Genomic DNA, 16,993 nt, shown 5'->3' on the forward strand with positions numbered 1-16,993 from the left:
CAAGCACCACTGTGTGCAAAACTCCAGCGCAGTATCGATGGAGCAGTACATTGTTGGAGGTGCTGTCTTTTTGGATGACATGGTAAATCAAGACACCGACCACACCCTAAAATAAGATGTTTGAATGTGCACCTGCAGCAGAGTACACACCCAGCACGGCCTAAAATTGGCCATTAAAATCATCTGAAAAATGAAAGACTTGCAATCTAAATCCAATGGACTCTGCACTGGGATGAAGCAGCTGGCCTCAGATAAGGATTTTGGTGCTTTTTTTTGAACTACAATCATTTCTTTGCAATCCACCTTGAGCAATAATTCCATTATTGTGGAGATAATTTAAATAGAATTTAGTAGAATGACTTCAGGAATTTTTTCATGGGTTAAGTTCTCACCATTTTTCTGTTTCATTACAATATGAGTCAATGTTTTTTTGAAGTTTATGTTACCCTCTATCTTATCAGCCAAGTTGCTCTCAGGCTCTAATGATGCCATTCAATCAGATGTGAAAGAGCATCTTGTGGTTATCACTCTGCATCCTTGCTACCCTCAACGTGAGGAAAGGTCTGGCTTCCGTTCTGTGCCTTCTCACAATGACGTGGCTGAGAGCAGCAATCGACAATCCATCCCATCCAGGGTTACCAATCTTTAGTCCAGCCCAAAAATGTACTGGGTCTTCAAATGAAAAGACAAAAACCACGTGCACAACTGTTCACTTGCGAAACAGGGGCCAATTGGGCATGAACGAAGGGTTTCACTGATGCACTCATGAATGAGAAAAGGGTCTGTTTTTGAATTTTCAAATGTGAGTTGGCTGTTTTGGCACCTGCAATTTCCCTCCATGTGCACGTGCACAGACTTTTCTTTAAATCTTGTGTTGAAAAACCAGACACAACTACCGGGTAGTCACCCCTAAAACTGTTCAAAACTGGATCCATATCCCATCACTTCATGGTACTATACATTGGAGCTGCAACATGATGCACTATTACAGTGCACAACCCTAGTCCTGAGGCAAGGGAGGAAAACAAGGAATCTTTTCTTCCTAATTTTCCAGTGGATCAATTCCAATTGCTGTGCTTTATAATTATCCTGAACAAAGATAAAACGAGAGCATTTAATAAATTCATGGGTTTTACCTGTCATAGGTCAACAATTAAAGGCAGCGCAGACAATTACTTTTCATTCATAAAGAAAATAACAGAAACACGAGTAAAACTGCCTGCCCTGTCACACCTCAGAATAACTTCAAGTTCAGTATCACAAGGCTAGTAACTATCCTTTATCCCACTGTATATACAAACAAAATCGGTGAAACTTCTGCATCAAAGAAGCAAACAACTCCGCATGAAGAATTTTAGACGAAAATTCGCAATGTGGTCAGAAATGCTGACAATTTGTAATAAAAACAGAAAATACCACAAATACATGGCAGGTCTGAAACAGGAACATGGGAACAGGAAAAGACCATTCAGCCCCTCGAGCCTGTTCCGCCATTAAATGAGATCATGGCTGCTCCATTTACCTGCCTTGGTTCCATTTCTCAACACCCTTGGCAAGCAAAAATCTATCAATCTCAGATTTAAAATTATTAATTGAGCTAACGGCTGTTGATTTTTGTGGGAGAGACTGTCACACTTCTGAAAATTATCTTGAAAGAGGATAGACAGATTGATGTAACAGGTGGAGACCCAGGCCGGGATTTTCCTCTTTGGCACGTTTGCTGGCGGAAGTACGGCAGGGCATGATTCCACCCAGCTTCGTGGCCTGCCACTGGCCAAGGCCAATTTTTCGGGCTCAGTTTAATTTACCTACTTCAGCGGGCTCCCAATGGCAGTGCAGCCTGTAACTGAGAGCTTGCCACAGAGCGAGGGGGGGGGGCGGGGGGGGAACGACTTGCCTGGTGCATGTATCCAACATCTGTTAAAGTTTAAAAGGCCAAGCAACATCACTACCATCTTCCAACTGCCTGCCTCCACAGTGAAGCAAAATTGCAACATTTGCCTCAATCCTCCATCTCTCAATTGAAATGTCTGCTACGGCCAAAAGCACTTTCTTCAGTCTCTCCGTCACCGAATAATGCAGTCCGTCTGGTGCACACAGGATCGTGCAGCTTCCAGTGTCACTCCATTGTTATCATCTCATTTAACTGTGCCAGCCCGTAATGATGCGGGTGCTTCCAATAGAAGTGATGCCAGGAATCTGGACCACACTCAGAAAAATGCAGGGATCTGGCAAACAGTTGCCAGCCCAATTTTCCACCCTCTTCCGTCCCAGTACTGCTGGAATACCAGTGGCAACAGAGGGGCAAATTCCGCCGCCTTCGTCTGAACTCGGTTCTGATGCTGATGGACTGGCTATCATCTGTTATCATTACACCATTTAGTATGGTTGGATGGACCAGAGGGTCTTTACCTGACCGCCATTTTCGTATGTTTGTATCTATCAATTACTGAAAACAGGATTGAATTTCAGGGTTCAGAGGGCAACTATAAACCTTGTAAACTTCTCGTTCCTTGTTTACAACAGCACTTGAATCTCTCAGCTGGATTGCTGCTGTGTCACCACTCCCAGGAATACATGACTGCATTTGTAACTAATTCCCAGACATCCCTTATTTCACACTAAAAGCACTGGCGTGCACAACCTCCACACAATGCATCTTGGATCTGCCCCCCACCTCCCGAATCACACCAAGTTACTAAACAATACAGGACTTACAAACACCAATTCAGAAGCTGGGAGGTTCACAGGATCCAATAAACTAACCAGCAAACTAACATCTTAGAAACTTCCAAATGCAGGGATGCACCAATTATATTAAAAAATCAATTCAGCTAAGTTAATTTCACCATAACAGCAAAATAACAGGAAAAAAAATCAGAAACTTGCAACTGTATCTCCCTTCCCCCACAGAACACATACTCAGCTTACGCACAGTGACTCCTGAACCAGTTTATCATTCAATAAACACGAAGAACAGAAAGTATTAGTCTACCTGTGCCAATGCATGGGCCATCAGACCCCTCCCTTCATGCTCCCACCTCTCTTCCAGTTGAATTCCAAGTGGGAATGCCGACACTCGGCTCCAGTACAACTGCTTGCACATGAGTATGCAGAAGAAAATGTACACACAAACAGCACAAGGACAGAGATTTGCAAGGTCTAACACGGTTATACTGTGTTTTATCTCAAAAAAAAGCTTTTCCCTTCAGCCAGGTGCAAAGAGGGGGAAAAAAACAGAGAAAGACTCGCTCGCACTCTCAGCTATCTACAAATGAAATGTGGTTTAACTCTGGCCACTGAAGTGTTGCAGCAGCTGCGACACTACAGTCACGTGATCAGTGCACAGCATCTGATTTCAAAGAAGCAAACACACCAGGCACACAGAACAATACTGGCAGTTTGCCTTAATCCTTTGAGGACCCAAGGAATTTGTTTATTCCAGTTTTCTGCACAGCATACAATTGCCTGCAAATAACAGGAGCAGGCTACGCATCACAAAACATACAAGGACAAAATGTTTGTAAAGTTGGGTCAAACTTCAGCACACTTCCCTTCTACATTTCTTCTCCCATCTTTGGTGAACCCTTCCAAAATTCAAGTTGCTAGCAGGAGAGTTGCATCTTTACATGCAACTAACAGGGCTACTCCCTCATCAACTCCACCCCAAGCTATATTTAGAAAACGTGCTTGTGTGATGCACAAAAGGGATTCCCTCGCTGAGACGACTCAAGCAAAATTGGCAAAATGTGACATTCTGAGGGAATTCCAAGTGCAAATGTGAATATTAATCAGTAAACTTGATTCAGATTTGTGCCTCATCAGCTGCCGAATACCAGCACTGTTTGCCATTGTTTCTGGGTTCACTCTGATGTGTATTTATCACACAATTCCTTTCTGCAACAGCCAATGAATGGTATCTCACAACTGCAAGGTGGACAAGCCACAGTCAAATGGCCAACATTTTGGTAAAACCACACCTCTCTGTGGTCCGGTGTTAAAGCCAGACTTGCCCCACCCATATCATGCAAGTCAAACAAAGATGAGAATCTCTGAAGTTCAGAACATGGCATGAATAAACATGTGCAAAGCTGACACTTCACCCAAATGTTTCACTCCAATTGCAGCAGCAAAAGGGCAGGTTAACCATGAGAAACTATCTTCGACAGCAAAAACAAAACTTGATTGATTTGAAGGCACCTGCCAAGTTCCTGTTTGGCTCTAGTTGTCCACCACAGCAACTATACCGGGGTTACGTGGTGTTTAAGAGCTCTTGTACCATATCCAAATGACACACTTTAACAATGACCTCAGAAGAGCACTTTCCAAAGTGCCAGAGCAATACTTGCATTTCATGCACCATGTGTCTTCATCATCTCTTTCAGCATGATTGCCTGCTTCATTGGTGTGCAAGATGATGATGATGATGTATGTGTGTATGGTCACAGTTCATTTCACAATTCAGTCTTTAGACCATTGTCAGGTGACCCTGATCCAACCATTTAAAAAAAAAGTTCAGCTCACATGCTGTTGACCGAATCCCAGCTTCAGTTAGGATCCGTGGGCGATTGACTTTTATTGAGGTGAATTACCGACATTGGCTCCCGGACCACCAACCCCTCAAATTTAAAATTCTCATCCTTTTGTTCAATTCCCTCCATGGCCTCGCCCCACCCCCCACCCCTATCTCTGTAACCTCCTTCAGCCCAACAAACCCTCTGAGTTCTCCGCGTTCCTCCAATTCTGGTCTCTTATATATCCCCGACTTCCTTTGCCCCGCCATTGGCGGCCACGCCTTCAGCTGTCTTGGCCCCAAGCTCGAGAATTATCTCTGCCTTTCCACCTCTCTCTCCTCCTTTAAGGCACTCTTTAAAACTTATCTCTTTGACCAAGCTTTTGATCATCTGTCCTAATGTCTCCTTCTTTGGCTCGGTGTCAATTATTTTGTCTGATTACACTTCTGTGAAGCACCTTGGGACGTTTTACCAAGTCAAAGGCGCTATATAAATGCAGGTTGTTTTGCTGTTGTTTAATGTTCATTTGATGAAACATCAATGGACTCCAGTTAATAGCTAAAACAGTCATGTACCCAAGTATGTTCGAATTTTTTGTTTAGAGTGAACAAAATTAAGCTCTGTTCCCTTTGTCAGGCCGTTAAATGGGAAGATTTTACAGGTGGATTGATTTTACCTCACCTTTAATGTTGCTTTTAGAGTCCCATGCAGAAGATTGACCAGAGCAGTTCAGTTCCGACGTGGCAGAAACAGCTTGGTTAATTCTGAAGTAACAGTGTGGCACCAGGCAGTCTGCTGGCTGTCTCCCACAGAAGACAGAAGATGGAAGATGGGATAAGGGAGCAAAGGCTAAGCAGAAGACAAGACTGAGAGCAAGACCCAAAAAAGGGGCTGAACCCAATCTGGAAGTGCTTGCTGCAGTAACTGCAAGGTTCAGGTGTAAAAGTCTTTGGATCTCCTGGCACTATCAACCCCAACTTTGCACAGCGTAAATACCAACCACTGAATGTCAGGGCATTCTCTGCCCTTTGCCGATTTGACTTATTTGCTTCTAACTTTGCACATGTGCCTTACCTTCTAGCACAAGCAGTTGACTGTCCACAGTTGCTGTTTGTATTCGACAATCAATAAGACCTCCACAGTTCACTCAAAAAAGGGACTGGTTCGTCTTGTTGACTTGAACACTTCGACACAATTAGGTTGGTATGGTGACTGAACAGCAGGATAAGACAAACTAGGTGCAGCCCAGAACAGCACAGGTTCAATCAGGTACTCCAGGAAAGATCTGCATATTAAACAGTGAAATATGCTTCTGGAATCCTCGGGTTCTTGGACTTGGTTTTCCCACAACCAGCTGATTAACAAAAAAGATAGAATTTCTCACTTCAGCACTGCTCACTCAGTCTGTGACACCATGGGGACCATCAAGCAAGCGTCTGTGGTTTCGAAAATGTATTCTGTGTGATCTGCTCCTTGCTCTCGACTAACCATCTTCTATCCTTATGTTTGAATGAGATCTCAATTTGCTCTCAACACCCAACCCCAAATTGACCGCAATCGGGTTAGTATCACCAGTACAAAGGTACCTTGCACTCTCAGCTGTATCGCCTTTTAAGGGAGAAAGTAAACTCAACTGTTGTCTTTTTAAAAAATTTCCTCTGTGATTTTATATTAACAGACCTCAAAAGTAAAAACAACATCAAAACAACTGGCTTCAAATCTGCTCACTGGGTAATGTCAGTTGTTTTCTGTTGACCGGCATGACTGAACCGAATCGGATGTCGTGTACACTTTCACACCTTTGCTGCACAGGCCGATGCAGAGATCACCAAACAAAGTATTACTTACGCAGCATATTCTCAGATTCTGGACATACACTTTCACATTTCAGATCAAACTGTATTTGTCATTTCTTGTTTTCCACGAGAAAAATACATTTCAGCTACCAATTACATTTTGCTGGAGCCGGGCCAATTGGACTTTTAAACTCAAAATCACCATTGTTTGCAGCTTTGGAAACTCTTTGGTCGTAATGTGGCCTGAAAAAGCAGTGAATTGGCAAAATGATTCTTTTGTGCTGCACACAGTTTGCACCCACAATTCCTCCCCAGATATATTTGTGGGTCTCACTGGGAGGTTTTGAGTCAAGTCCTTCATACTTAACCATTCCATTGTGGATAATATTCTTGATACATCTGATGCCAACCTTTTCATCTGCTTTTGCAAATGCCTCGTACTATTTTGCTTTCCAGTGCAGAACAGCAAAGAATGAAAATTCTGCATGCAAGTAATTTCACTCTAATCAGCTCAGCACATCTCCATTTCCTGCAAGTCTTAAAATATCTGCCTTTTCTGTAAGACATAAAAATAAATCTCTGGTCCTGAAGTCAATATCTGTAATGTTCGCAGTTTGCTCGCCAATATTCACCGACATAATGCGACACTGCATCTCACCTCCAGTGCAAGTTCTTGAACGTGTTGAAATAGGTCGAAGTCTTTCTCCGTCACAATGTCTTTGCTCAGCGATTGGACCTCCTCATTTTCATGTTTGCTGCCCCATGAGTCCTGATTGTCTGCAAATTTTGAAAAACAGAATATTAATGAAGGGACTTTCCTTAAAGAAAACCTTCTGCAATAATTCATAGCTTATGGAGAGCCAGATTGAGGAACTGGCAACCCTCAACCTGTTAATATAGCTGCTGAAAGTTAATGGGGCAATACAGTGACATTTATGCCCTCAAATTTAAAACATTTTAACCAACCGAGGGGACAAATATCAGTAAAATCAACATCTGCCATGGTTGGCTATTATTCTGGATTCAGATGATGTTTTGTAATTTTTGCTGCTGCAGCTGGAGCTTTGTGTATCCTTTCCCATTGGAACAGCGGGCTCCAAACTCCAAACTAAAAGTTTCAGAGTTCAAGTGCTGAAGGTCCGGTGAAACTCACCTGCCTCAGATGTCTCTGCCCCATTTCCCAACCAACAGGGTGAGGTGAAGCATTCTCAAAAACTCTGCCAGTGCTCTGCCTCTTGAACAGGCTTCTTGGAGGGAAACAGCAGAACAAGGGTTGATGTGCCCTCCCATTTCCTTTTTTCTTTCACTGGGGAGGCACCTCAACTCTGTTCGGAGCATCCTCCATACTGCATGGCCACGATCAGGAGCTCACCACTGGCACTGGGATAGCAAAGTATATTAACAAACTGAAATGACACAAGCAGCCTATATCACAGGAAAAAAATAGAACGACCAAATACAGTCAATGTAAAGTAGGAAAAAGAAATAAGATGTAAACAAACAGGGCAGCAAATATTAAATGCAACAAGAGGCACAGCATAATGCAATAGCAGCTTCAATTAAATAGTCTTATGAGCATAAAATAACTGAGGACAAGAGTTACAATGAAGCACTCATTTGGCCGTGAGGATCCCAGTTCTTTTGCTCAGCTCAGTACTTTTTCCTTTATAATGAGCATTGCTTTGTAATCATTCCTTCACTCAACCAAAGCAAAATACCAAAACTTCCCAAAATGCTCATTTCAGCAAGCCAGCTCTGCAGCATCGCACACTGGTGTGGCAACATGCTGCACAACAAAGTGGTGAGTGCTCAATTTTCAAAAAGGAGGCTCAGTGACCCCCCCCTCGCAGAGAAGGGGATTTTTAAATTCAGGGAACCAATTTTTATGACAAGCACAAGAGCTGCACAGGCAAAGGGACGAGTGACAGTCATCATAATGCCCTTGGAACGATGTAGATATGAAAAGTGGGGGGCTGCGAAGAGAGATTATAATTACTTTTTAAAAAAATTATTTTTAACAAAAAGTTGCCATTTCCAGTCCAAGGGAAAGCAGTGACCTGATCAGTAACCAAGAAGTTTAGATGTGCACTTGTCTCTCACACACAATTAAAAAGAGGTTTTCAGAGCAGTCAGTTTTATTCGAAGTCTACAAATCCTTGTGAGCTGAAATGCTTTAAATAAAAAAAGCAGAGGCTACTGTACGCAATCCTGTGGGATACGGAAAATACCCTGCAAGAGACCTGACCTCATCAATCTGCAAGTGGCGAGATTAAGTCAGTCAACTCCACCTTGGGGAATATTTTCCAGCTTAAATGGACATTCCGCGCATGCCATGAAAGAAATGCCCAACAGCAGTGACGCTGGAGTAGTTCCCTTGAAATGTTTTTATGTCTCTGGGCAATTTGGAGGTGGGTTGATGTGGTCAGACACGGTGTAAAGCTCTTGTGTGCTGTAACCTCACCCCCTTCCCAAGGTGCCCATATCCCAGCCAATTTAAAGAGTGCAATGATTAAAAGAAACACTTTTGCAAGTCTGAAATCATGACAGGAAACATGGGAAATACACAGCAGGCCCGTCAATATTTGACAAAGAAAAGTTGAGCTGAATGGTGTCCACCAAGAGGTTAATCTGCCTTTTCTCTTTCAGATTCTGATGGACTTGCTGTGTGTTTCCTGTTTTTATTTTGATGGCTGAAATGACAATGTGCTGAGCTACTTTCATGGCATGAGCCCACTCCTTCCCCTTCCAAAAGACAACAGCGACTGAAGCACCCCCACAAAGCGCAATGAAAAGCCAGTTTCTAGTGCTAGCGATGTACGACGGCATGGCATTTACTTCTTACCCTTGTCCTCGGCACTCTCACTCCTTTCTAATTCCACGTTTCCCTTCCCGTGCCAAAGGATCTCCTTTCCGTGTCTCATTTTACACCGGTTGCCCCTTATTGCTTTCTCTCTCACAGAAAACGGCAGGAAATAATGAGAGTGCAGTTTAGCCACCGTTTCTGCGGATGTACTCAGTCGTAGGCATGGTGAGATTTGTAAAGTGCAACTGTTTTTCATGCTACTGCCCCAAAGGCTTGGGAGAACAGATTTATCAATGGAAGTAGGACAAGGTTCACAAGGTGTAAGGCAAGGAGGAGTTAACTCAGAGTCTGCTTCGTCAGAGAGATTGGGAGTATAAAGAGGGGAAGGAGAGTCAATTGGTTCCTTTCTTAACCTGGGCATTCTGGACACATTTAACTGGCCAGTGAATGACAGCTTACTGAAGTTATCAAGCGGGCTAGTACAGGGAGGTGGTATGAGGCTACTTAAGTGGCACCTTGGTGCTGGTAAAGAAACCTCAGGTGATACTGGGCATGCAGGGATTAATGAGGTCAGTGCAGTACCTGTGGGCCATGTGCCGCTGTCAGAAGTGCTTGATTTTCGTGGCACCTTTTTCTTGAGCCTGTATTGCTCAGCTAAGTCCAGGAGTTCACCCCGTGGCTTGCGGCCATCGGGCGAAGGGGTGAAGAATTTGCTAAGGCCATCAATGAGCCCTTTGGTTTTCTTGTTCATTTTCAGACTGGAAGATTTGGTGGTTCGCGAGTTCAAAGCGTTCAGTCCATCCAACCGTCCCGACTTCGACGAAGTGATTGCGGAGATTTTGCGTTTGCGACCTCGGCCGGGACACTGTCTCTCTTTGTCGAATGGCTGAGAACCTTTTGATCTGTGGAAGGAGAAGAGAGGATCAGCTGCATCCTTGCTCAGTTATTCAAAGAGCACCTCCACTAACAGAATCATACACTTACTTTCAAAATGCAGCTCGCACTGTCATAAAACCACACAAAGTTCGAAACAAGCAGTACACTAGAGTGTTCTGCAATCAATTTATAATTCATGAACACTTACACAAAAATAAAAGGTGCAGTACACCACCTTCTGGATAACAAGCTTCATTTTTTTTTGTTGAGTATCATAAGAGTCACAATATACATATCAATGTGTAAAAGTATATTCAAATAGATATGACGACCCTCATGATACAATTGAGAAGCTGGATAATACTTTTCTCAATACCTTCAGTGAGTAAAGTACTATCCAGCTTCACATTCAGAGGGATGAATGAACTTCCTTTAGTGCTGGGAAACATTCATGACATTACACATCGCCTCGCATTCCTTTTTGGGCAATCCGAGAGTTCACGAGAATAGCTGGTCTGAGGAGTGGAAAATGGTACTCTGGTGCTGTGGGGCAAGTCTTCTGAGGTTGGGGTTGAGGTGTGCTGATGCAGTGGAAGTTTAAATATGCATCTAACTTGTGCCGAACCTGTCCTTCAAGTGCTTGACGATGACAGAAGATGCAAACGGTTTTTGAGGGGTTGGGTAAGGGGAGAAAAGTCCTGTGATATCCGTCGCATTGATTGGCACACAATCCGTATTTTCGGAGGAGCTTATTTGGAAACAGATATTATAAGCTGAGATCATGGGGCAAGGTGCAGGACTGAATGGTCTCATTTCATTCACATATTTGAAGTAAATGCTCCATTGGGAAAAGTGGAACACACCTCAACAAATCGGAACTCCAAGCGATTGGAACACATTCCATGATGAGAGCTTTGAGAGTCAGCATTGATTCTTCCCTTCACTGAAGAACCATCTTTCCAAGCAGTTTGTGTGCCTGAATTTTTCATTCAGACTCGCACCCTTGCAGTAGCATGCAGAAGCAAAACTCCTATCGAAATCCAGCAAGACCATCACGTCGCCTCGACCCACAACAAGGGTGGGTTTCATGAGCTGGCCACTGAATAACAAAGGGAAACCAAGCCTGTTGCTCACCGAATTAAACACAAAGCTGCTTGTGGTCCAGCAACTTCCACACAGGAGACTGAGTCGTGCCTGAGAAAATTATAAGATGCAGGGAGGAACACAGCAACAGGAGTAGGCCATTCAGCCCCTCGAGACCGCTCCGCCATTTGATAAGATCATGGCTGATCTGTGATCTAACTCCATATACCTGCCTTTGGCCCATATCCCTCAATACCTTCGGTTGCCAAAAAGCTATCTATCTCACATTTAAAATTAGCAATTGAGCTGGCATCAATTGCCATTTGCGGAAGAGAGTTCCAAACTTCTACCACCCTTTGTGTGTCGAAAATTGTTTTCTAATCTCACTCCTGAAAGGTCTGGCTCTAATTTTTAGACTGTGCCCCCTAGTCCGAGAATCCCCAACCAGCGGAAATTGTTTCTCTCTATCCACCCTATCTGTTCCCCTTAATATCTTATAAACTTCGATCAGATCACCCCTTAACCTTCGAAACTCCAGAGAATACAACCCCAATTTGTGTAATCTCTCCTCGTAACTTAACCCTTGAAGTCCGGGTATCATTCTAGTAAACCTACGCTGCATTCCCTCCAAGGCCAACATGTCCTTCCGAAGGTGCGGTGCCCAGAACTGCTCACAGTACCCCAGGTGCTGTCTAACCAGGGTTTTGTATAGCTGCAGCATAACTTCTATCCCCTTGTACGCTAGTCCTCTGGATAGAAAAGGCCAGCATTCCATTAGCCTTATTATTTTCTGCACCTGTTCATGACACTTCAATGATCGATGTACCTGAACCCGAGTCCCTTTGGACATCCACTGTTTTTAACTTTTTACCATTTAGAAAGTACCCTGTTCTATCCTTTTTTGGTCCAAAGTGGATGACCTCACATTTGTCTACATTGAATTCCATTTGCCACAGTTTTGCCCATTCACCTAATCTATCAATATTGCTTTGTAATTTTATGTTTTCATCTACACTGCTCACAATGCCACCAATCTTTGTGTCATCGGCAAACTTAGATATGAGACTTTTATGCCTTCATCTAAGTCGTTAATAAATATTGTGAATAACTGAGGCCCCAAGACAGATCCCTGCGGGACTCCATGAGTCACACCCTGCCAATGTGAGTACCCACCCGTTATCCCCACTCTCTGTCGCCTTTCACTCAGCCAACTTCCTAACCAAGTCCGTACTTTTCCCTCGATTCCATGGGCTTCTATCTTAGCGAACAGTCTCTTAGGTGGGACTTTATCAAATGCCTTCTGGAAGTCCATATAAATAACATCCATTGACATTTCCCTGTCCACTACTTTAGTCACCTCTTCAAAAAATTCAATCAGGTTTGTCAGGCACGACCTACCTTTCACAAATCCATGCTGGCTCTCTCTGATTAACTGAAAATTCTCGAGGTGTTCAGTCACCCTATCCTTAATTATAGACGCCAGCATTTTCCCCACAACAGATGTTAGGCTAGCTGGTCTATAATTCCCTGGTTTACCTCTCTCTCCTTTGGGAGGGGGTGAAGTTATGCAGGTTTTCATGGAAAGAAGAAGAAAAAAGGGAAGCTTGGGACCGAGTAGCATTCACAATAAATATAGCTTGTTGAAGGCGCTCTGGAGCTGACTTGGAGAAGAGGTTTGGAGGTTCAGCAAACATATGTAACAAATTGTGGAGTCATTATGAGAGGGATAGTGTACAAGATTGAGCAGATCTCTGAAAGGGGATTGGTGGCTTGCAGGTTGTCTGAGACTGGAACTGGATAAAAACAAAACTAGGACAAAAATAGAAGACCCTGAAATGTTGATTTAAGTCAATATATATGTTCAGCACTTGCAGATTCAGGGTCTATCCACATTGTTGAGGAGAAATTGCTGGTTATAAATAGACACTGCTGCAATGTTTAATATAGCACTATGTTTCTGTAAAACCCACACTTCCTGTTCAATTTGCTTCAACTTCAGCAAAATGATTTGGAGCTCTGAGCAAACTCCAAAAAGCAAATTCTGATATAAATAGCTCCAAGTCATCGTCCCCCCACTAAAAATGCAAATGACTACACTGGACGATACCATTCTAGATCTATACAAGAAACTACAGGGCTAGAATTGGTTTGTCTCCGTATTGTTGAACCTTAAGGGCCAACCTGTGTGTATGTGATACAACACTGCAGGCAGAATTGGTTTTTCACAGGATTTTTAACACTTGGCAGCTACTACTAATAACATTTTGACTTCATACTCCAGGTACAAATGCAGAAAGGTGTATGCGAGCTATTTTTCGTGTCAGGTTTTCGCCGTGGCTCAGTTGGTTGCACTCGCTCCTCTGAGTCAGAAGATTGTGGGTTCACAGATGACTGGAGAATTGCAAACGTTACACCCTTGTTCAACAAAGGGTGTGAGGATAAACCCAGCAACAACAGGCCAGTCAGTTTAACCTCAGTGATGCGGAAACTTTTAGAAACATTAATCCGGGACAAAATTAACAGTCACTTGAACGAGTATGGATTGATTAGGCAAAGTTAGCACGGATTTGTTAAAGGCAAATCGTGTTTAACTCACCGGATAGAGTTTTTTGATGAGGTAACAGAGAGGGTAGATGAGGGCAATGCAGCTGATGTGCTGTATATGAACTTTCAAAGGGAGTTTGATCAAGTGGTGCATGGTAGGCTTATCATCAAGATTGCAGCCCATGGAATAAAGGGGGCAGTGGCAACGTGGATACAGAATTGGCTCAGGGACAGGAAACAGAGAGTAATGGTCAACGTTTCTTCTTCGGACGGGAGGAAGGTGTACAGTGGTGTTCCCCAGGGGTCAGTGATGGGACCACTGCTTTTATTGGTATATATTAATGACTTGGACTTGGGTGTACAGGGCACAATTTCAAAATTTGCAGATGACACAAAACTTGGAAGGGTAGTAAACAGTGAGGAGGATAGTGATAGACTTCAAGAGGACATGGACAGGCTGGTGGCATGGGCAAACACGGAGCAGATGAAATTTAATGCACAAAAATGCAAGGTGATACATTTCAGTCGGAAGAACGAAGAGAGGCAAGATAAACTAGAGGGCACAACTCTAAAAGGGGTACAGGAACAGAGAGATCTGGGGATATATGTGCACAAATCGTTGAAGGTGGCACGGCAGGTTGAGAAAGCGGTTAAAAAAGCATATACGATCCTGGGCTTTATAAATAGAGGCATAGAGTGCAAAAGTATGGAAGTCATGATGAACCTTTATAAAACACTGTTTTGACTACAACTGGAATATTGTGTCCCATTCTGGGCATCGCACTTCAGGAAAGATGTGAAGGCCTTAAAGAGGGTGCAGAAGAGATTTATTAGAATGATTCCAGGGATGAGGGACTTTAGTTACGTGGATAGACTGGAAAAACTGGGGTTGTTCTCCTTAGAGAAGGTTGAGGGGAGATTTGATAGAGGTATTCAAAATCATGAAGGGTCTGGAGAGAATGGATGGAAAGAAGCTGTTCCCATTGGCAGAAGGGTCAAGAACCAGAGGACATAGATTTAAGGTGACTGGCAAAAGAACCAAAGGTAACATGAGGAAAAACTTTTTTAATACAGCGAGAGGTTAGGATCTGGAATGCACTGCCCGAGAGGCTGGTGGAGGCAGATTCAATCATGGCATTCAAAAGGGAACTGGATAAGTACTTGAAAGGAAAAAATTTGCAAGGCTATGAGGAACGGATGGGTGGGTGGGACGAGCTGGATTGCTCTTGCATCGAGGCGGCGCGGAATCGATGGGCCGAATGGCCTCCTTCTGTGCTGTAACCTTTCCATGATTCTAAGTGCCACTCCAGAGATTATATGCTTGCCATAAACTACTATGCGAGCTCTATCACACATCTGAATGAAGCCTAATCGATAAAAAAAAACACTTTTTGGTGTAATCTGTTACCATGTCCTTCCACCTATTCTTATCTGAAGCCTTTCTGTGCCATACAGGATAGACTAAGACCTGCCAATGCTTACCCTTAGCTGGCTGCTGGGGTGTAGATGAGAGTGGGCGAGGGTGACTCTCTATGAAAATCCCCCCTGCCTCCCTCAGAAAGCACCAAGCCCTCAACTCACCAGCTGTCAGCACCCAACAGCACAATTGATGTTGAGAACTCAGTGTGTGGGGAATCGCGGTTGCAAGTGAATCTCCCATCACTGTGTGATGCAGCACATGAGGGCACCGATAATCTACATCACCATGCAGCCCCTCTGATAATGATTTTCCTTCCTACTTCTAATTTTCTCCCTTAATCCTCCTGTCCAAAAAGCAATGATTCATAGTGGGGTTTAAATATGCTTTCAAACCACTTCTGTCCCAACTGCACATCTAGTTTTTAAAAAGTTCTTGTGTACTATGGTATAATTATCTTATGTTATCTTTGGAATGCGACAGTACTGAGACACTCAACTAAGCCAAATTCAATTCACATTTGAAAACAGTGGGTAAATGTCACATGATGAAATGTCAAGTGATCAAACCTGCATGAATATGTCCAACCAGAGTTGGCAACCCCAGTTCGAAAGAGCCATCAATTCCACCTTGTAACTGGTCATGATTCGCCCTCCAATTTTCCCTTCCTGCCACTGTGATGAAGTGCCTGGCATCTTCAGGCCTTCGCTGTCATTGCTCCTTGGTAAACCAATGTACTATATATCACAGAGGTCAGCGAGCAATACATTCTCAAACAACAATTCATTTTGTGAAATACTCACACTGTCTTTTTCTTTAATCTGTTTTTCGAGTGTCCTATTGACGTTGCGTAGCGCCGTTTAATCTGTACTGCTTTCTTGTGTAACAGTTTTCTTCCCTTTTTCCGTGGCCGACAAATCTGACACACCCACATGCCTGCGATGGAAACACAGAGAGATGAAGATTCAACCTGTCAGAAGCCACCGTTGTCGTATCCACGGACATTTGCGTTTACAACAAACAACAAAACACAAAAAAAGAGAGCAGCTTGTAATCTTCCAGAGAAATGTGCCATGAATATGTGCATGCTAAAATCATGATAAAGGAAGGTAAGAAACATTTCTCCTTCCCCTTTGCTTCGGTAATGGGAGAATTGCCCCAGTTACAAAAGGGATCCATGACCCAAGTTCAGCCTCTTGTGAAATGCACAGTCTGTGCATCAGATGTCACTTTCGCTGCAGCTCGGACAAGAGGATATTTATCCTGAACAAGTGCTTGCTTTCCAGGATTTGTTCCAGGAACAGCTGCACTTTTCCAGATTATGCACGCCACTGAATTAACCAAGTGTTGATCACTGGTGCTCCCATCAGTCTGATGTCAATATGAAACTGTGGATGTGCTCGTATACATTCAGTAGTGCACCAGGGGATGCATGATATCTTCCTTTCAGCTTCTGACTGGCCATCTGATTGAGGATGGCAAGTAGAATTAGTCTTCTGTGGAGATGGATCTGAGCATCTGCACGACACCACTATTCTTTGATGAGTTACTTGTCCATTTTCACTCACTGACAATGTTAAGTCCAATTAATAATCAACACCAGACATTTTCTAACCTCAGAGGATTTATCAGAACAGCTGCTAAATAATGGGAGAATAATGGACAGCAGAGAGTGATCATCAGGCAGTTGTTGAATTGATGGCTTCAAGTCATGTCATAAACAAGTTGATTTGACTCATTACCTGAAGCCTCAAATTAAATTACTGCAATCATTCAGTTTCTTTCAATCATTCAATATATCTTAGAAATTTTATGGTTTTAATCTGCTTCATAGTAACAGTAACATAGTAAGAGTTTCATACAAGAAAAGAGCTCTGGTCCACAATATTCCCTTGGTATATTTCTAATAACCCTGAATACCATATGTTGACAAGAACTGATCTAGTTCCTTCTTGAAACC

General features: G+C 43.2%; 1 protein-coding gene across 2 annotated transcripts in view; it reads right to left on the reverse strand.

Annotated features, from left to right (window-relative positions):
• LOC137335803 (histone acetyltransferase KAT6A-like) overlaps positions 1–16,993 on the reverse strand; it is a 125,626-nt gene that overhangs the window by 40,646 nt on the left and 67,987 nt on the right. Inside the window, exons 6-8 of one of the 2 annotated variants that reach the window (XM_068001241.1) lie at positions 15,837–15,969; positions 9,696–10,015; positions 6,969–7,087 (exon numbers count right to left, since the gene is read on the reverse strand). In XM_068001241.1, the coding sequence (XP_067857342.1) occupies positions 6,969–7,087; positions 9,696–10,015; positions 15,837–15,969 (572 nt within the window). The other variant, XM_068001242.1, reaches the window with a different exon arrangement.

Source organism: Heptranchias perlo, chromosome 20 (assembly GCF_035084215.1).
Source record: "Heptranchias perlo isolate sHepPer1 chromosome 20, sHepPer1.hap1, whole genome shotgun sequence".
Classification (NCBI taxonomy): domain Eukaryota; kingdom Metazoa; phylum Chordata; class Chondrichthyes; order Hexanchiformes; family Hexanchidae; genus Heptranchias; species Heptranchias perlo.